This window comes from Lissotriton vulgaris, chromosome 7, assembly GCF_964263255.1.
Source record: "Lissotriton vulgaris chromosome 7, aLisVul1.2, whole genome shotgun sequence".
NCBI classification, from domain to species: Eukaryota; Metazoa; Chordata; class Amphibia; order Caudata; family Salamandridae; genus Lissotriton; species Lissotriton vulgaris.
In genome coordinates, this window is record NC_141695.1 from 1,694,488,678 (window position 1) to 1,694,511,243 (window position 22,566).

The 22,566-nt window shown below is 48.7% G+C and overlaps 1 protein-coding gene across 2 annotated transcripts in view; it reads left to right on the plus strand.

Annotated features, from left to right (window-relative positions):
* The window catches only part of YTHDF1 (YTH N6-methyladenosine RNA binding protein F1), a 104,128-nt gene that overhangs the window by 50,891 nt on the left and 30,671 nt on the right, over nt 1-22,566 (plus strand). For both annotated transcript variants that reach the window (XM_086932825.1, XM_086932826.1), the window contains exon 3: nt 1,367-1,446. In XM_086932825.1, coding sequence (XP_086788951.1) covers nt 1,367-1,446 — 80 coding nt within the window. The remainder of the gene's footprint in view (nt 1-1,366; nt 1,447-22,566) is intronic.

Genomic DNA, 22,566 nt, shown 5'->3' on the forward strand with positions numbered 1-22,566 from the left:
TCGAGAGAAATGCGACGCACAGTTAAATCAATCTTTTTCCAGAGCTGCTGATGCCCTCGTTATAAAAGCATCTAAATTGCCGGCTATGCTTCCTCTCCCTCCCCTGCTTCCAGATTTTTCAGTTTTTTCACTCTTGTTGTGTTTGGTGGCCATTTCAAGCAGTTTAAACGCTACTTTTCACTAGTTACATGTAACCTAATGGTACAAAGTAGTCATCAGGGAGTGCATCAGATATACCAATATCTTACTGTAAAACAATGAGAAAAATAAAATTCAAAGAGAGTGGTCCAGTCCAGGCCTCTGAGGGCCACAGAGGGCCCACCCTTGTCCCGGGCTTAACCCGGCGCGACCCGCGCGCAATCCTGGGACGCGGGGCGGTCGTTGGTTTAAAGCGCCTCCGGGCGCGGAAGTTGCAGTGGCGGCTTCCGCCGCGAAGCCGAGCAGTCTGGGGGATGTAGTCTCCCTCCTCTCGGTGGCCGCTAGGTGTCAAGCTGCGGCGGCGGGAGGGAGACCGGGAGTGTCTGAAAGTGCCCAGTTAGCAGGTCTGGCCAGGGAACGTTCCCCAAAATTGTCTGTGCAGGTAATAGACATTCTCTATCAGAAGTTTTCAATTGTACCTTTTGCTAACATACCTTATTTGGTTCCTCTATAGTGTACATTGTTTAGTGTACATTGTTGAGTTGTGGGAAGAATTATTTTATGAGAGCCCTCATAGCACCTATGAGTTTTGGAAGATAGTATCATCTTGGACTGAGACCCGATGCTCCATTATTTTTAATTCGACCAATGCCTTTGCCAGATGATACAGATCTTTCAATGATATAAGGTTGTACAGTGACCGGCAAGTCTGTTTTGGCACTACCCAGTGAATCTTCATAAATGTAGTGAAAAGCAATCCATTTATTGCTTAAAAGGTCAGTCATATATTGGTGCGTGCATATCTAATACTTCAGGTCTGTATTGGAAAATTAAAGTTTTCCAATTATATTTTGGCACTCCTTCCTGTGATAAGCATGAGGTGGTGTGTTGTAAATGTTATAAGCTAAATCCTGTTTGAAATACTCTCTCGAGAGCACAGTGAGTTAGAAAGAATAACCTTGCTTTGATGGTGAGTTATTCTGTGCACGTTGCTTGAAACGTGTACACTTATTATTAGTCTCGATTGTGCAACCTACTATAATATTTAGCAATTAGCTGAGAATATTTGATTGATCAAATCTAAGAACCAGATGTTTAGATTTCCACTTGGGATCAGTAAATGTCCTTGTTCTTCAACTGTTAGAAAATGATACAATTTTGATTTGTTTGGTTTTGATTTAGTCACTAGTTTAATTAAACTGGTTAACAGTCATCCTTATTTTTTCAGTTCAGAATGGATCGCTGCACCCAAAGGATACCACTCATGACAGCGACTTTGAGCCTTATCTTTCAGGACAGTCTAACCAGGTGAGTGATACGTGTGACAAGTGGGTGCAGTTCTTGTGTTACACAAAAAGTTTATGCGCAGATTTGATTCCTGCACTTTTTATTGGTATATGGTGATTGAGGGACAGGAGCAATATTAACTAGTTTAAAATTACATGCATTTACTTTTCAATCAGGCACTCAGTTAAAAAAGAAATGTTTGCATGTGGTGCCTCTGTTGTCGACAGATCTGAAGAGTATTGGATTTCTATGCATACTGGTTCTGGAAGGAAACCACGATCTTCTCAATGACCATACATTCATCTCTTTACAAGGTCTACACAGTATAAAGAGTTAGTTGAAATTCTTCCAGAAATGCTCAGAAATTAGAAACCTAATCTCAGCCAAACATTATACTCTTAATAGCTCTTCGTAGTGTGCAAGCATGTAAACGATTGGGGGGTAAACAATTTGAATAATTGTGCACTTGAGCAGTTCCTGTAGAACATTATAGAGCGTATACTGCAGTTGGGAAGCAATGCCACATGGGCAGACTGGATTCAATAAACAAGCTGGTCGCTGGCTTCTTCCGAGCTGTGACGTTACTAGCTCTTGTCTTATTTGCGCTTAGACAGGATCTGTTGCAAGTCTTGGTAACATCAATACTTCACCCTACTGTGGTGTAATGTAAATGGTCTGGTTTCTGGATATTACAACTGGATAAACACATATAAATGTACTGTTGGAAAATATGTTTCTCAGTTTTAAGACTTTGTCACATGAAAGTTTAGAATCACAACCTGTCCCCATATTTGTCAATGGATCCCCCTCATCAAAACCTTTTTTTTTTTTTTGTTGTTATCTTCCATGTTATGCTTTTTGTAAGCCAGTGAGGCATTGTGGGTTCTCTTGACCAGCTTATTTAAATTACGGTTTCTGTTTTTGAAGAAAATAAAAGAAATTAACTGTTTTACCGGCCACAGTGCATAAGAATTGTTGACCACCCTAAAAGTGTTACTTACGTTTGCAGACTACGGTAGTTGCAGACTACGGTAGCAATGAATAAAACCTATCTAGAAACTTCATCCTTAATGTGGTACATAAACGTTATCTTCCTGTCTGTATACAGCAAGGGGAGCTTGGGGACTGTTAAATTATATTTAAAAATGCCTGTAAACGTTCTATTTAAATTGTATTATCGCAGTTCATGTGTTTGGTGAAAGGTGTAGTTACACCCATTCCAAACCTTGAATACGTGTTGCATATTTCAGATTTCTCATTTAGGCAAGGCTGTATCTGTGTAGCTGTAGTGTATTGCGCAAAAGCATGTTTCCTTTCATGCTTTTATCTGAAAACCCGCTGACATCTACTGCCAATAACAAACTCTAACTTACTACATGGCTTTCCCTTGGTAAAATATTTACACCTAGTTTTACTGAGATCAAAAGCATAAACTAATTCTGTCAGTCCGGTAAGACCAGTCTGTCGTTTTGTCTTCTTTCTTTGTTATCATAGACCCAGCAATCATTTGCAATATTGACTGGTACCTGCAAAAAGTTCGGGAATAGTTTGGGAATAGCTTCCTTGCCTATAGTTTAACAGTTGGTAATTGCAGTTTGAAAGGGACTGATGCTGAAGCAATGTTGGCTGATGAAAAGATTGTTTACAATCTACTTTTTCACAGAATATTAACTTCATCCCCCTTTCCATAGTATTGTGCTAAACGTTGAGGCTTCTAAGTAAAATTGGAGCTATCAGTATTAAATAACCATGAATACAAATGAAAGAATGGCTTATAATTCAGTGGAGAGGAATGTTTTACGTTAAAATAAGCACTTAAGTTGGACAGTGCAAACTGTAATACAACCTATTAGAATACCAGAGCAGTTTACCTTTTTCACTTGCATAACACACTCATGCTAGCCTCAACGGTTATCCATTTACATGTTTCTGCCATTGCTGGTGGTAGTGTCTTTTACTTGAAATAATGGTCCGTTAGCTTCACTACTTGTGGGTACCAAGTAAATGCTCAGCAGAAATCTCAAGGCCAGAAGTCCACAGAGCCATATTTGTTTAATTTTGGATCAAAATCCTTGGTGCATGAGTCCTATAAGTCAAGGAGACTAATGAAAATGCTAAAAATTAGACTGTTCTCAAACGTGTGAGACGATCACCTACTCGATACACTGCACTCGAAGGCGGTGGACCTTGCCTCAAACAGTGTGAGAAAAAAACGATACTGTGACTCAGTGAATTATATTTTGCTCCAAGCTGTGAAACCATTGTCCAGTGAGTGAGACTGCTCCTAGGCATGATGCTCACACCCCGTGTTGAGTTTATACCTCAAGGGGTGTGATCCACTTTAAATGACCGAACACACATTGTCATTTATACAGAGTGCTTGTTTATTTGGTATGACCCGGGAGTGCTACCTGGTGCCTTGAGGTTTATTCCCCCCCACCTGTACCCCCCCCTCCCACTTTGGGCATCTGCACCAAAGCACTACATTAATAACAGTTTGGTATGTGCAAAGGGAACAGGGTATTGAGTGCACAATATAATTCAGTGATTGTGCACTTCTGTATTTTGTTAGGAAAGTGTTTGAATATTCTCATTCGAGTGTCTGACCTTTTTTTCAATGCTGAGATGGACTCATTTCAGTTTCACTGCCTACGTGCTCAGGGGGCTATCTGCTCATTTAAGTTTCGGTTTCTATGAAATTACGTCAGCACGATGTGCATGCTGATCGTCCTTTCACAGAAACCAAACAAACCGCCTCGGGAGCTGTGGAAGCTCTTCCCCAGCTCCTGAGGCTGTTCTGGGGAAAAGAAATCCCTCTCGTGCTTGCACCAGAGGTATTTCCGGTGCCATGTGTCAGGATGGTCCGGAACCGTGTTGAGCATACGAGCACCAAAGCTCAGGACCGCTCCTGGCCGTCATGAGCACGCAAAGGGTTAAATGGTGATCCAAACGTTTACATGTTTGCATGAAACCTGTTTATAAATCATTGTGCTAGATGGCTGATAACGATTGACTTAAGGTCGTACAAGTAGGTACAGTTTTATTGATGGTTTGAGGGTTGAGTTGACATTACTTATTTATTATTAGTTTATTTTATATTAAGTACGTTGACAAATGTGTACTTTATTTGAGTTTGATGTTGACCAGTGGGCAACTTGGCGCAATGTGAATTGGTGCTAGAACAGGTCAGGGCTGATTTAGAGGATTTCCGCTGGAACAGCAAGGTTTTCAGCTTTTTTTTCTGAATAAGATGTGGGAGGGTTCAAAAGAGAACATTTCAGCGCTTGGATCCTTGTTAGAACAAGCATTAGAAATGCAATAGGTCTCGCAGCATTAGAGTTAGTGCTTTTAGAATTGTTTATGGGTTTTTTTGTAAATCTTTAGCATGAGGTTGAGGGTGAGTGAGGGTGAGGGGTTGAGGGTGAGTGAGGGTGAGGCTGAGGGGTTGAGGGTGAGGGTGAGTGAGGGTGAGTGAGGTGTTGAGGGTGAGTGAGGGTGAGGGGTTGAGGGTGGGTGAGGGGTTGAGGGTGGGTGAGGGGTTGAGGGTGAGTGAGGGTGAGGGTGAGTGAGGGTGAGTGAGGGTGAGTGAGGGTGAGGGTGAGGGTGAGTGAGGGTGAGTGTGGGTGAGGGGTTGAGGGTGAGGGGTTGAGGGTGAGTGAGGGTGAGGGGTTGAGGGTGAGTGAGGGTGAGGGGTTGAGGGTGAGTGAGGGTGAGGGAGGGTGAGGGGTTGAGGGTGAGGGGTTGAGGGTGAGTGAGGGTGAGTGAGGGTGGGTGAGGGTGAGTGAGTGTGGGTGAGTGTGGGTGAGTGTGGGTGAGGGTGGTTGAGGGTGGTTGAGGGTGAGGGTGAGTGAGGGTGAGTGAGGGTGAGGGTGAGTGAGGGTGAGTGAGGGTGAGTGAGGGTGAGTGAGGGTGAGTGAGGGTGAGTGAGGGTGAGTGAGGGTGAGTGAGAGTGAGGGTGAGTGAGGGTGAGTGAGGGTGAGTGAGAGTGAGGGTGAGGGTGAGGGTGAGTGAGGGTGAGTGAGGGTGAGTGAGGGTGAGTGAGGGTGAGTGAGGGTGAGTGAGGGTGAGTGAGGGTGAGTGAGGGTGAGTGAGGGTGAGTGAGGGTGAGTGAGGGTGAGTGAGGGTGAGTGAGAGTGAGTGAGAGTGAGTGAGGGTGAGTGAGGGTGAGTGAGGGAGGGTGAGGGTGGGTGAGGGTGTCACAATTTTTCCGTCTTCCTATTCCTGCTTTACCCCTTGTGTGCAGCCATGTCCTAAGGCAGAGTAAGTGCAGGGGAGAGTGGGTGTGGACGAATTTATTTGGCATGTCTGCAGAGCACATTACCTCCTGCACCTCGTGTATATGGAGAGTGCAATCTGTTGTCACTAAATGTGCTATTTGATGGTAAAAATGAAGTGTGCTGGGGCAGCTGTGTGCCAAAGGCTCCTAAAGAGCTTCAGATGGATATATTTGCTTTTGTGCGGTACTTTTGCAGAACGGCAACTGTTAAACCAACAGGTTCCCAAACCTTTGACTGCGATTTCTTCAGAAGTGCTGGTCCCTTTGTGTTCTGTTTTCTTACGTTTCAGTGTTTGCAGCACTCTGTTTCAGTCAAGTAATGGCCGTCAGCCAGGCAGGATTAGATGAGGCCCGGGGGTGACATTCCAGTGCGGTTTGGGGTTTAATCGCGTCATTGTTGTCTCCATCGCGGCCATCAGAAGCACAGATATTTCTGCTCGCCATTGGAGCCGGCTCCGACATGGAGATCAAAGCAAGGTGGGGGGAGGAAGCAGAGGGGGCGCCCGAATGCAGCATTGTAACACGGCGGGCAGGGGAGGGGGCGGGCAGGGGAGGGGGCGGAGAGGGGAGAGGTGCGACACGGCAGGAAGACGGAAGGAAGAGAGGGGAGGGGGTGGAGAAATGTAAGTGCAGGGGAGAGTGGGTGTGGACGAATTTATTTGGCATGTCTGCAGAGCACATTACCTCCTGCACCTCGTGTATATGGAGAGTGCAATCTGTTGTCACTAAATGTGCTATTTGATGGTAAAAATGAAGTGTGCTGGGGCAGCTGTGTGCCAAAGGCTCCTAAAGAGCTTCAGATGGATATATTTGCTTTTGTGCGGTGCTTTTGCATAACGGCAACTGTTAAACCAACAGGTTCCCAAACCTTTGACTGCGATTTCTTCAGAAGTGCTGGTCCCTTTGTGTTCTGTTTTCTTACGTTTCAGTGTTTGCAGCACTCTGTTTCAGTCAAGTAATGGCCGTCAGCCAGGCAGGATTAGATGAGGCCCGGGGGTGACATTCCTGTGCGGTTTGGGGTTTAATCGCGTCATTGTTGTCTCCATCGCGGCCATCAGAAGCACAGATATTTCTGCTCGCCATTGGAGCCGGCTCCGACATGGAGATCAAAGCAAGGTGGGGGGAGGAAGCAGAGGGGGCGCCCGAATGCAGCATTGTAACACGGCGGGCAGGGGAGGGGGCGGGCAGGGGAGGGGGCGGAGAGGGGAGAGGTGCGACACGGCAGGAAGACGGAAGGAAGAGAGGGGAGGGGGTGGAGAAATGTAAGTGCAGGGGAGAGTGGGTGTGGACGAATTTATTTGGCATGTCTGCAGAGCACATTACCTCCTGCACCTCGTGTATATGGAGAGTGCAATCTGTTGTCACTAAATGTGCTATTTGATGGTAAAAATTAAGTGTGCTGGGGGAAACAAAAAAGAAGCCGGAGGGAAGAGAGGGGAGGGGGGAGGAGAGCGAAAGGATCGGAGACACGGCGGGTAAAATAAACAAAAAAAAAGCCGGAGGGAAGAGAGGGGAGGGGGGAGGAGAAATGCGACACGGCGGGAAGGGGAGGGGGCGGAACGGGGGCGGAGAGGGGAGAGAGAGAGTAGGCAAGGGTAAACAAACACGGACGTGCACGCGCCCGTGACTTTTAAGGTCAATGCGCATGCGCATAAGCTTAATGCGCATGCGCATTGACCTTAAAAGTCACGGGCACTGCAAGGAATCGCCACGATTCCTTGCAGTTAGATAAAGAGTCGATGAGCCCCTATAGTCTCGCTTGCTCGATGCGCATGCGCATCGACAGGCGAGACCTAAAAAAGAATAGCCACCTATTTATCTGCAGTGGATGAATGGATTAGTAATCTGCTTAAGACTGGCTTGACGAAGGAAGTGTTCTGGGGCATATATGCAGAATATGTTCTGTGTTATAAAAGAGTGATTTGAATAAATATATTTTTCCAATAAGAAGCCAATGCAGCAGTTTTAGTTGAGAAGATGTTGGATGCCAGAGAGACGGCTTGAGGATAAGATATGCAGCTGCGCTCTGTACCACCTGAAGACAAGAAGCAAATATCATGGGATTCCAAGACCAACTCCATTGCCATAATCCTGAAAAGATGTAACAAGCATTTGAATCAGTTTTCCTTGTGAGGCTCAATTTTTCCAAGTCTTTTCAAGAGTAGAAAGCATGTACCTGCCACTTGGTTTAGGAGCAAAGGTTCCAGTTATGATCAAATGGGAGGCCCAGGATTTGTACTGAGGAAGTTGTAATGTGTCTCTGGCCTAGTTCTGGAGGCAGTCATCTGGTAAAATGGAGGACAATTAGTCCTACATCTGAACCTCAGTTTTTTTTGCTGTTGAGTTTAAAGGATTTGGCCTTCATCCAGATCACTACTGAAGACCTACAAATAAGTACTCTTTCTCAGGTGAAAGTGAAGATATCGGAGATGGAGACCACATTTAGTGTTGTACCATCTGCATATCCCATAATTTAGAAACCAAAAAAGCGAACTAATGCATCAATGGAGTACTATAGACTTTAAAGGAGGAGTGACCGGAGGCAACAGCCTTATGAAACACCAAAGTTAAATGGGACTGAGGTGAAGTGAAGGGTGGCTGAGTAACAAACTGGAATCAATTGATAAGAAAAAAGTGAGACCATCTTCGCTTAATCTTCTACTTTTTAGTGCAATGGAGTTGTGATATGAGGGTATTGAATTGACCCTATGAACCGCAGCAAAGCTATCTTTTAGGATCAGAACAGCAGATCTGGCCTGATCCAAGAAGTGGGTAACATTTTCTGTGACCATAGAAAAAGTGCATTCCAAGCTGGGTTGAGACCAGAAACCATCTCATGTATAGTCAAGAGGCTGCTTAGTCTCAAGATGGGTGGAGACTTGTGTGTTGGCTTGTTTCTATTTCTAAATGTTGCAGGAGAGATAAAGGGTCAAAGTCACTTAAAGTAGTAGGATCTACCGTGCGTTTTAAAAAATATATATATTTTCCCTTTTCCGGTGCATAGGGTGGAGAATTCTGTCAAGCTGATCTGGGAGAAAGCTCAAATTGATCTACAGTGCTCGGTTGAGCTGTGATCGGAGAATCTGAAGAAAGTTTCAAACTTTTATTTTGATAAAGTTAATACAGATCAGGGCAAAATGTTAGGAAGAGGGCATTAAAGTAATATTTTTATCTGAAATGGAAGCTTAAAATGGAAGGATGGATTTTGCATGGTGCATTGTTGGAAGATCCAATGGAGTTATTGTAGTACGCAGCCAAGGCCTCGTGGATCTACGCATTATCATTGATGGCTGATCTACTATTGTGTTTTCCTCCAGTTTCTCGCTAAGTGCTTGCAAAGGTTTTAGGCTGCACACAGGTCATTAGTGTATCAAAAGTAGGACAGATTTTCAGTGAGATCTCCATTATTTATTTTCTAGTTGCAGCGAGTCATTGTTGGTGGTTATGGGGAAACATCGTTTACAATTCATTCATATAACACGTGTCATTACAACTAATGTTTTACAACGCAAACTCCATTCCAACGCATGTCATTACATCGCATAATCCAGTACAACGTATTCCCCAAAGTAACGCCCCGGAGGAGTTAGAATAGTAATTGCGTTGTAATGGATTATGCGTTATAATGGCATACGTTGCAATGACATGCGTTGTAATGGATTCTGCGATGTTAAAAATGTGCTGTAATGACACACGTAACGTGTGCGTTTTAAAATGTCATTTTCGTGGTTATTGTTCGATACATGGGCACTGAGATTCTTGGGTGGTCTTGGATAGTTTATTCTGTTTTTGTAGATCAAGAGAGGGGGGGGGAGGAGGAAGAGATTGTGATCCATTCAGCTTCCTTGCTTCATAATCAAAATCAATCATGAATGGATCACTTGACCTGAGTAACCAAGGTCTGCAATATTCGTCTGGGTATTCAATAAAAAACCCTCATTCACGTACTCCAATCGTGAAGCGGTATATCTTGGTTCTCCACCCTATTTTAAAAACGTGACCGCATCATCATAGGGTTTAGTTTTAGTTGTATGCTTCCTCCATCCGAAGGAGAACCACTGGGTATTGCAGTAGTGATCAACGAAAAAATAATAAGTGGTGAACTGTGCTATGGTGTGGTAAAGCTAGGTTGTGATGTTAAAAAACCTTGTTTACCTAGGTTAAGAATTATTTATTGGTATAGGATCAAGATAGTTTAAAAAACAGTTTTGTGCGTGTGTGGACTTTATCAGTCGTACGCACTATAATGTCCATAAAAAGGTCGACATGCTTCTGCCCTTGGTTTGCCCAGATGGGTCAGGGGGGCTTTCTTCAGGACCTGTGTAGAAAGTGGAGTCTGTATTTTGTTACTGTTTTACAGAAACTGGGTATACTTTACCCGTTTCTAATGGTCCATTTGTACCTGAAAGTCCTAGTTTGTGGACTTCCTCAGATTGCCAAAGAGCATATCCAGGTTGCCAAGGGAAGAGCCAGCACAAGTCACGCTGCACCTTGCTGAAGCAGACAAATATGCTCATTGGCAATCTGAGGAAGTCCACAATTGAGGACTTTCAGGTACAAATGTTTTCGTTGATCACTACTGCAATAACCAGTGGTTTTCCTCCATATCTAGGAAGCATACAATAACTCAACCCTATGGTTCTGTCACGTGTTTAATATAGGGCGGAGAACCAAGATATATTGCCTCATAATTTGAGTACGTGAATGAGGGTTTTTTTTTATTGACTACCCAGACGAATATTGCAGACCATGGTTACTCCGGTCATGTAATCCATTCATGATTGATTTTGAATATTTTATTCAGTTGCAAAGGTAGCACAGATGTTAAGTGGGAGCTTTTGTTTGAGTTTTTTTGGACAAGTTAGGGATTTGAGTGGAATAACACATGCACAGGGTGTTCCAGGATAACAAAAATTGCAATCATAGCTATTCTGCGGTACACACAACGCCTTGAGACCCGTCTGACGGTGGTGGGGGGGAGGAGAGATTGATGATGTTATTTGCTTGTAACGTAGGGACGGAGACATCAATACACCTGGCTCCAGTCCGAATTAGTGGGCAGGTGTCCAGTTTGCACCCTCTGCCAACCGACAACCTCTGCTGAAAAATCAAGTGCTGATTACGTATCAAAACAAAGCATTCACACCTGCAGAGACGATTGGTCGGTTCATTTATGGGCCGAGACAAACTGGCAGCATATGAGGATGCCAGTGCGTCCATGTGTGCGCTGAGCGCGTGATAGTCATGTGAGCCCGTTTTCATGCACACGCTTGTGTACTTGTGTGTTAGTGTATCAACTGCTCCCAGATAGTGAAATAGTGAAAAATGGCTAATGTCCTGCTTATGTTAACTGTCCCCTTTGTGTATATCATTCTCGCGTTTCTCCGCAACGCTGCCCTCCTTTGGGGCGGAACACAATTGTCTGTAGAGTTTATCAACAATTATTCTTTGTTTTGGCTGGTTATTTATCTGGCAACAAAGGATGTTTATTTTGTAAGATTAAAGGCGGGACAGGTCTGTAATTCACCAGCGTCCCTTAGAGATGTCCCACTGCCACAATAATATTCAAAGTGTCACTGCTTCATCACATGTCAATTGTGTGAAGCCAGTGAAAACGTTCGTGCCAATACCTTGGTTTTGGTGTAAAAGTTTAAAGGACAGCACATGATGTGGGAATGTGTTCAAGCGCAATGCTACTTTTGCCAAAATGTGTTTCTAAAATAGGAATGGGTCAAGAAACACAAGGAAATGACCTCAACCACAAAAACAGTGTATTAAACTGAACACACCTCTCGGGGCGTAGCTTTGCCAGTAAGGGTGGCTGGATTCAGATTTTTCAACAACCACGCTGGCTTATGATGTTAAAATGCATTAGAGGACAAGCAGGGCGCATGAGAGGGGCTAAAAGTGCGGTGGTAATGGAGACTCACCCTCACATTCTCACATCCTCACACCCCTCACCCTCACAACCCTCTCACCCACACTCACCCTCACCCCCTCACACCCCCGCCCTCACAAACCACATCACTCCGGGACACCACCACATCATTTAGGGGCACCACTGAGGAACACCACCACATCACTCAGGAACACCACCACATCACTCGGGAACACCACCACATCACTCAGGAACACCACCACATCACTCAGGAACACCACCACATCACTCAGGGGCACCACCACATCACTCAGGGGCACCACCACATCAGTCAGGGGCACCACCACATCAGTCAGGGGCACCACCACATCACTCAGGGGCACCACCACATCACTCAGGGGCACCACCACATCACTCAGGGGCACCACCACATCACTCAGGGGCACCACCACATCACTCAGGGGCACCACCACATCACTCAGGGGCACCACCACATCACTCAGGGGCACCACCACATCACTCAGGGGCACCACCACATCACTCAGGGGCACCACCACATCACTCAGGGGCACCACCACATCACTCAGGGGCACCACCACATCACTCAGGGGCACCACCACATCACTCAGGGGCACCACCACATCACTCAGGGGCACCACCACATCACTCAGGGGCACCACCACATCACTCAGCGACACCACCACATCACTCAGCGACACCACCACATCACTCGGGAACACCACCACATCACTCGGGAACACCACCACATCACTCGGGAACACCACCACATCACTCGGGAACACCACCACATCACTCGGGAACACCACCACATCACTCGGGAACACCACCACATCACTCGGGAACACCACCACATCACTCGGGAACACCACCACATCACTCGGGAACACCACCACATCACTCGGGGACACCACCACATCACTCGGGGACACCACCACATCACTCGGGGACACCACCACTTCACTCGGGGACACCACCACATCACTCGGGGACACCACCACATCACTCGGGGACACCACCACATCACTCGGGGACACCACCACATCACTCGGGGACACCACCACATCACTCGGGGACACCACCACATCACTCGGGGACACCACCACATCACTCGGGGACACCACCACATCACTCGGGGACACCACCACATCACTCGGGGACACCACCACATCACTCGGGGACACCACCACATCACTCGGGGACACCACCACATCACTCGGGGACACCACCACATCACTCGGGGACACCACCACATCACTCGGGGACACCACCACATCACTCGGGGACACCGCCACATCACTCGGGGACACCGCCACATCACTCGGGGACACCGCCACATCACTCGGGGACACCGCCACATCACTCGGGGACACCGCCACATCACTCGGGGACACCGCCACATCACTCGGGGACACCGCCACATCACTCTGGGACACCGCCACATCACTCTGGGACACCGCCACATCACTCTGGGACACCGCCACATCACTCTGGGACACCGCCACATCACTCTGGGACACCGCCACATCACTCTGGGACACCGCCACATCACTCTGGGACACCGCCACATTACTCTGGGACACCGCCACATTACTCTGGGACACCGCCACATTACTCTGGGACACCGCCACATTACTCTGGGACACCGCCACATTACTCTGGGACACCGCCACATTACTCTGGGACACCGCCACATTACTCTGGGACACCGCCACATTACTCTGGGACACCGCCACATTACTCTGGGACACCGCCACATTACTCTGGGACACCGCCACATTACTCTGGGACACCGCCACATTACTCTGGGACACCGCCACATTACTCTGGGACACCGCCACATTACTCTGGGACACCGCCACATTACTCTGGGACACCGCCACATTACTCTGGGACACCGCCACATTACTCTGGGACACCGCCACATTACTCTGGGACACCGCCACATTACTCTGGGACACCGCCACATCACTCTGGGACACCGCCACATCACTCTGGGACACCGCCACATCACTCCGGGACACCGCCACATCACTCCGGGACACCGCCACATCACTCTGGGACACGGCCACATCACTTAGCCCAACCACATCATCACTCAGCACCACAACAGCACTGTCCGTGCTTGCTACCAACAGCATTGACATAGCCAATAGGACTCGCATTAGGAAAGCGTAAGCTATTGGCTTTGTGAATAACAATGCTATTAATTTATAAATTTTCAAAGCCAACACAGATTTAAAAAATTGTAATTTACAATACCAATAGCTCACACTTTCCTAATGCGAGACCCATTGCATTGCCAAAATCTTGTTGTAAACGTGTCTCACAAGCAAAAGCCCATGGCTCGTGCAGAATCGACCCTAAAAAAGACGAGGATGACTGTTCATTATACCTTTTTAGGTCGAGCGACCTATCTCAATGCGCATTGAGCGGAGCTCGATATATAGCGGCTTAAACAGAGCTTACCGAGATCAGGCGATTCCCAGGCGATTTCTTGCAGTGCATGTGTAAGCGCGTGCACAATGCCACCAGCCACTTGCCTGCATTACCACATCAAAGGCGGCCGCGTCTCAGGCCCCTGCTGCTTCACACCCTCATGCCGCTCTCCCCGCTCCGCCCCGCCCGCCGTGTCGCATTTCTCCTCCCCCCTCAGCGATGCCCTCCGTCTTGTTTCCCTTTGCTGTTTTATCTAGCATAAACTCGAAACAGAGGTGGGCGCTTTACATAAGCATCAGTTACATTACAGGAAGGCACATTCAGCCACATATAAGCTTGGCATGCATTCCTTACATTCTAAAGTGAGTGTAGGTATGTTATGCAAGTATGTCTCCTGTAGTTGCACGGTCCATACATTACAACGGGAGCATGAACTTGTGGTCAGGTATAAATTGCATGCATAGTCTTGTATTTTTTTTGTTTATTTACATAGACATTATTAGTCTGTTCAGATCCCTGCAATCTGCAGGGCTTGCTTTGCAACCACGCCGCCACCGAGGAATGCTGGTTTCTTCTACTAGTTTGTTTGACTCAAATGTTTCTTAAAACGGGGCACGATGTAGCGCCATCTGGTGGTCAAGTTGATACTCCGTGTTTTACTGTACATGTTTTCTACAAGATTATTGCTCGTCATAAATCCGATTTGCTTTTTCTACAATCAAATTCACCCGATTACTTTGGCAGAGTGTAGTTTAATAACGTATGCACCCATTGCCATATTAGAAATATTTGCACTGGTGCAAAATATAGAGTAACGCCATTATTTTTGTCTTTGTAATATGATAGAAAACTGCACATACTCAAGACCATAGTACAATAATATATTTTGTACCAGGTCAAAGGGAAGGCTATTGACAGAGTAGGTAGCCACCACATCCACCACCAACAAGTCCACGACAACCACCACCGTGTCCACCACCACTACGCCCACCACCACTACGTCCACCACATCCACCGCATCCACCACCACCACTACGTCCACCACCACTACGTCCACCACCACTACGTCCACCACATCCACCGCCACATCCATCACACCACCCACCACCACTACATCCACCACACCCACCACCACTACATCCACCACCCCATCCACCACCACCACCACCCCATCCACCACCGCATCCACCACCGCATCCACCACCACCACATCCACGGCATCCACCATCACCGCATCCGCCACCACTACGTCCACCACCACTACGTCCACCACATCCATCGCATCCACCACCACCACCACATCCACCACCACCACCACATCCACCACCACCTCCACATCCACCACCACATCCACCACTACATCCACCACTACATCCACCATCACATCCACCGCCACATCCACCGCCACATCCACCACACCCACCACCGCCACATCCACCACACCCACCACCACATCCACCACATCCACCACACCCACCACCACCACATCCACCACCCCATCCACCACCACCCCATCCACCACCACCCCATCCACCACCACCCCATCCACCACCACCACCACCGCATCCACCATCACTGCATCCACCATCACTGCATCCACCACCACTACGTCCACCACCACTACGTCCACCGCATCCACTACCACCACCACATCCACCATCACCTTCACATCCACCATCACCTTCACATCCACCATCACCTTCACATCCACCATCACCTTCACATCCACCACCACATCCACCACCACATCCACCGCCACATCCACCACCACATCCACCACACCCACCACCACCACATCCACCACACCCACCACCACTACATCCACCACACCCACCACCACTACATCCACCACCCCATCCACCACCACCACCGCATCCACCATCACCACCGCATCCACCATCACCACTGCATCCACCATCACCACTGCATCCACCATCACCACTGCATCCACCATCACCACTGCATCCACCATCACCACTGCATCCACCATCACCACTGCATCCACCGCATCCACCTCCACCACATCCACCTCCACCACATCCACCTCCACCACATCCACCACCACCATGACATCCACCGCCACATCCACCACCACATCCACCACCACCGCATCCACCACCACCGCATCCACCACACCCACCACCACCACATCCACCACCACCACATCCACCACACCCACCACCACCACATCCACCACCACATCCACCACATCCACCACCACCACATCCACCACACCCACCACACCCACCACACCCACCGCATCCACTACCACATCCACCACCACATCCACCATCACCACCTCCACCGCATCCACCTCCACCACATCCACCTCCACCACCATGACATCCACCGCCACATCCACCACCACATCCACCACCACCGCATCCACCACACCCACCACCACCACATCCACCACCACATCCACCACACCCACCACACCCACCACCACCACATCCACCACCACATCCACCACATCCACCACCACCACATCCACCACACCCACCGCATCCACTACCACATCCACCACCACATCCACCATGACATCCACATCCACCATGACATCCACATCCACCATGACATCCACATCCACCATGACATCCACATCCACCATGACATCCACATCCACCATGACATCCACATCCACCATGACATCCACCGCCACATCCACCACCACCACATCCACCATCACATCCACCGCCACATCCACCACACCCACCACCACCACATCCACCACACCCACCACCCCTACATCCACCACCCCTACATCCACCACCCCTACATCCACCACCCCTACATCCACCACCCCTACATCCACCACCCCTACATCCACCACCCCTACATCCACCACCCCTACATCCACCACCCCTACATCCACCACCCCTACATCCACCACCCCATCCACCATCACCACATCCACCACCACGTCCACCACCACTACATCCACCACCACTACGTCCACCACATCCACCTCATCCACTGCCACATCCACCACACCACCCGCCATCACCACATCCACCACACCCACCACCACTACATCCACCACCCCATCCACCACCACCCCATCCACCACCACCCCATCCACCACCGCATCCACCACCGCATCCACCACCACCACCCCATCCACCACCACCACCACCCCATCCACCACCACCACCGCATCCACCATCACCACATCCACCACCACTACGTCCACCACCACTACGTCCACCGCATCCACTACCACCACCACATCCACCATTACATCCACCGCCACATCCACCATTACATCCACCGCCACATCCACCACCACATCCACCATTACATCCACCGCCACACCCACCACCACTACATCCACCACACCCACCACCACTACATCCACCACACCCACCACCACTACATCCACCACACCCACCACCACTACATCCACCACACCCACCACCACTACATCCACCACACCCACCACCACTTCATCCACCACCCCATCCACCACCCCATCCACCACCACCACCACCGCAGCCACCACCACCACCGCAGCCACCACCACTACTGCAGCCACCACCACTACTGCAGCCACCACCACCACTGCAGCCACCACCACCACTGCAGCCACCATCACCACTGCATCCACCATCACCACTGCATCCACCATCACCACTTCCACCGCATCCACCTTCACCGCATCCACCTCCACCACATCCACCTCCACCACATCCACCACCACCTCCACCACATCCACCACCACCATGACATCCACCGCCACATCCACCACCACCACATCCACCACCACCACATCCACCACATGCACCACCACCGCATCCACCACAACCACCACCACCACATCCACCACATCCACCACCACCACATCCACCACACCCACCGCATCCACTACCACATCCACCACCACATCCACCATGACATCCACATCCACCATGACATCCACATCCACCATGACATCCACCATGACATCCACATCCACCATGACATCCACATCCACCATGACATCCACATCCACCATGACATCCACATCCATGACATCCACATCCACCATGACATCCACTTCCACCATGACATCCACATCCACCATGACATCCACATCCACCGACATCCACCACCACCACATCCACCATCACATCCACCGCCACATCCACCGCCACATCCACCACCCCATCCACCACCCCATCCACCACCCCATCCACCACCCCATCCACCACCCCATCCACCACCCCATCCACCACCCCATCCACCACCCCATCCACCACCCCATCCACCACCCCATCCACCACCCCATCCACTGCATCCACCTCCACCATCACCTCCACAATGACATCCACCGCCACATCCACCACCACCACATCCACCACATGCACCACCACCACATGCACCACCACCACATCCACCACATCCACCACCACATCCACCACCACATCCACCACCACATCCACCACCACCACCACATCCACCACCACATCCACCACCACATCCACCACCACCACCACATCCACCACCACCACATCCACCACACCCAGCGCATCCACCTCCACATCCATCACCTCCACATCCACCATGACATCCACTGCCACATCCACCACACCCAGCGCATCCACCACCACATCCATCACCTCCACATCCACCATGACATCCACTGCCACATCCACCACCACATCAACCACATGCACCACCACATCAACCACATGCACCACCACCGCATCCACCACCACATCAACCACATGCACCACCACATCAACCACATGCACCACCACCACCACATCCACCACCACATCCACCACCACCCCCACATCCACCACCATCATCACCACATCCACCATCACCACCACCACCACATCCACCACCACCATATCCCCCAGATCCACCACCACCACATCTGTGTGTGTGTGTGTGTGTGTGTGTGTGTGTGTGTGTGTGTGTGTGTGTGTGTGTGTGTGTGTGTGTGTGTGTGTGTGTGTGTGTGTGTGTGTGTGTGTGTGTGTGTGTGTGTGTGTGTGTGTGTGTGTGTGTGTGTGTGTGTGTGTGTGTGTGTGTGTGTGTGTGTGTGTGTGTGTGTGTGTGTGTGTGTGTGTGTGTGTGTGTGTGTGTGTGTGTGTGGCTCTGTGTGTGTGTGTGTGGCTCTGTGTGTGTGTGTGTGGCTCTGTGTGTGTGTGTGTGGCTCTGTGTGTGTGTGTGTGGCTCTGTGTGTGTGTGTGTGGCTCTGTGTGTGTGTGTGTGGCTCTGTGTGTGTGTGTGTGGCTCTGTGTGTGTGTGTGTGGCTCTGTGTGTGTGTGTGTGGCTCTGTGTGTGTGTGTTTGTGTGTGTTTGTGTGTGGCTCTGTGTGTGTTTGTGTGTGTTTGTGTGTGGCTCTGTGTGTGTGTGTGTGGCTCTGTGTGTGTGGCTCTGTGTGTGTGTGTGTGTTTGTGTGTGGCTCTGTGTGTGTGTGTGTGTGTGTTTGTGTGTGGCTCTGTGTGTGTGTGTGTGTGTTTGTGTGTGGCTCTGTGTGTGTGTGTGTGTGTGTTTGTGTGTGGCTCTGTGTGTGTGTGTGTGTGTTTGTGTGTGGCTCTGTGTGTGTGTGTTTTTGTTTGTGTGTGGCTCTGTGTGTGTGTGTGTGTGTGTGTTTTTGTTTGTGTGTGGCTCTGTGTGTGTAGGTGCAAATGCAATGTTCTTGAATTTTTGTCACAATAAAATACACTGAACATAATCTTCACAAAAGTTATTTACAAACGTTTAAGCTATTACCATTATAAATTACAATACATTTTATTTAAGTATTAATTATTTACAAAATTAAAAGCCATTGTTATTTGTAATATCAATACATCTAAGTCACGTAAATACAACACACATTGCATTACAAATGCTATAGGTGTCACATTTGCGAAAGTTAAAACTATTGACATTGTAACTGACAAAGCTATTAATTTTGCTATTTTCAAAACCAACACATAAATAAAACAAGCATTGGAAATGCAATAGGTCTCGCATTAGGAAAGTTTGAGCTATTGGTATTGTAAATGACACTTTTTTTATTTATGTGTAGGTTTTGAAAGTAGCAAAATTAATAGCTTTGTCAGTTACAATGTCAATAGTTTTAACTTTTGCAAATGTGACACCTATAGCATTTGTAATGCAATGTGTGTTGTATTTACGTGACTTAGATGTATTGATATTACAAATAACAATGGCTTTTAATTTTGTAAATAATTAATACTTAAATAAAAGTTATTGTAATTTATAATGGCAATAGCTTAAACGTTTGTAAATAACTTTTGTGAAGATTATGTTCAGTGTATTTTATTGTGACGACAATCCAAGAACATTGCATTTGCACCTACACACACAGAGCCACACACATGTAGATGTGGTGGTGGTGGATCTGGGGGATATGGTGGTGGTGGTTGTGGTGGATGTGGTGGTGGATGTGGTGGATGTGGTGGTGGATGTGGTGGTGGTGGATGTGGTGGTGATGGCGGTGGATGTGGGGGTGGTGGTGGATGTGGTGGTGGTGGTGGTGGATGTGGTGGTGGAGGTGGTGGTGGTGGATGTGGTGGTGGAGGTGGTAGATGTGGTGGTGGATGTGGTGGTGAATGTGGTGGTGGTGGATGTGGTGGTGGTGGATGTGGTGAAAGTGGTGGTGGAAGTGGCGGTGGAAGTGATGGTGGTGGGTGTGGTGGATGCGGTGGTGGATGCGATGGTGGATGCGGTGTTGGATGCGGTGGTGGTGGATGCGGTGGTGGTGGATGCGGTGGTGGTGGATGCGGTGGTGGTGGATGTGGTGGTGGTGGATGTGGTGGATGCGGTGGTGGTGGATGCAGTGGTGGATGTGGTGGTGGTGGTGGTGGTGGATGTGGTGGTGGTGGTGGTGGATGTGGTGGTGGTGATGGATGCGGTGGAAGTGGTGGATGCGGTGGAAGTGGTGGATGTGGTGGTGGATGTCATGGTGGATGTGAAGGTGATGGATGTGATGGTGGATGTGGTGGTGGTGGATGTGATGGTGGATGTGGTGGTGATGGTGGATGTGGTGGTGATGGTGGATGGTGGTGGTGATGGTGGATGTGGTGGTGGATGTGGTGGTGGTGGATGTGGTGGTTGTGGATGCGGTGGAAGTGGTGGATGTGGTGGTGGATGTCATGGTGGATGTGAAGGTGATGGATGTGATGGTGGATGTGGTGGTGGTGGATGTGGTGGTGGATGTGATGGTGGATGTGGTGGTGATGGTGGATGTGGTGGTGGTGATGGTGGTGATGGTGGATGTGGTGGTGGATGTGGTGGTGGTGGATGTGGTGGTGGTGGAGGATGTGGTTGTGGTGGTGGTGGTGGTGGATGTGGTTGTGGTGGATGTGGATGTGGTTGTGGTGGTGGATGTGGTGGTTGTGGATGTGGTGGTTGTGGTGGATGCGTTGGTGGTGGTGGTGGATGCGTTGGTGGTGGTGGTGGATGCGGTGGTGGTGGTGGTGGATGTGGTGGTGGTGGTGGATGTGGTGGTGGTGGTGGATGTGGTGGTGGTGGATGCGATGGTGAAGTGGTGGTGGATGTGGCGGTGGATGTGGTGGTGGATGTGATGGTGGTGGATGTGGTGGTGGATGTGGTGGTGGATGTGGTGGATGTGGTGGTGGATGTGGTGGTGGATGCGGTGGTGTTGGTAGTGGTGGATGGGGTGGTGGTTGTAGTGGATGTGGTGGTGGGTGTGGTGGTGGTGATGGTGGTGGATGCGAAAACAGCGAAAAGTTACTAACACCCTTCTTCAATGACTGAGTCAACCTTTCACTTTTGATGTATTAGCTTGTAGGTGATTTAAAGGTAAAACAAACCCTCGAAACATAGCTAGGAAGGAGTAGATGCTCCCACAGTATATGCAATGCAATGGTTTTGGATAATGTACACAGATGAAGAGATCGTAAAGGGTTGGGGGTGGGGGAGAAGTTTTTGGGCTTAGCCCTACTGACCGGAGGAACTGAATATCCGGAGTATGCAACTGACTGTTTAACTATAAGCGTTTTATACTAATGCTGTCCATGGTTTGTGATAAACCAAATAAATCTTGTAATAATAAAAATAAAAATAATACTATAATATAATGTACAAATAAAAACAGTAGCTATAAGAAAAATGTGCACGTTCTAGTGAGTTGCTGTCCTGTTTCCTGTGCTGCAGATCACCATCGTACACCCTGAACTCGAACGCAGAGCATCTAACAAAGGGTAACGCAGCTCGGCGAAGTTCCTCGTTCAGCAAAGTGCGTGAAAATTGCCGTACAATTCCATTTGCAAACATGTTTACCACCGCATTATATGTATTATATATTTCACGAATGCGTGCAAATAGGTTCTCCCTTTGGTACAACGAGCACCAGGTGTATGCATACGTTTATAAACAGTAGACGCATCACTACATCAACAGCTCCTTGAGTTACAGATTAATATTTTGAAATGTAAAGCCAGGCGTACAGAGCCGTAGGGGGCGAGACCTGTTGATATATAAAACTATTGGTACAATCATCACAACAACGGCACCCTGACGGGTAGAAAGGGTGTAGCTGGGTAGAACGAGATGCCCATCTAAG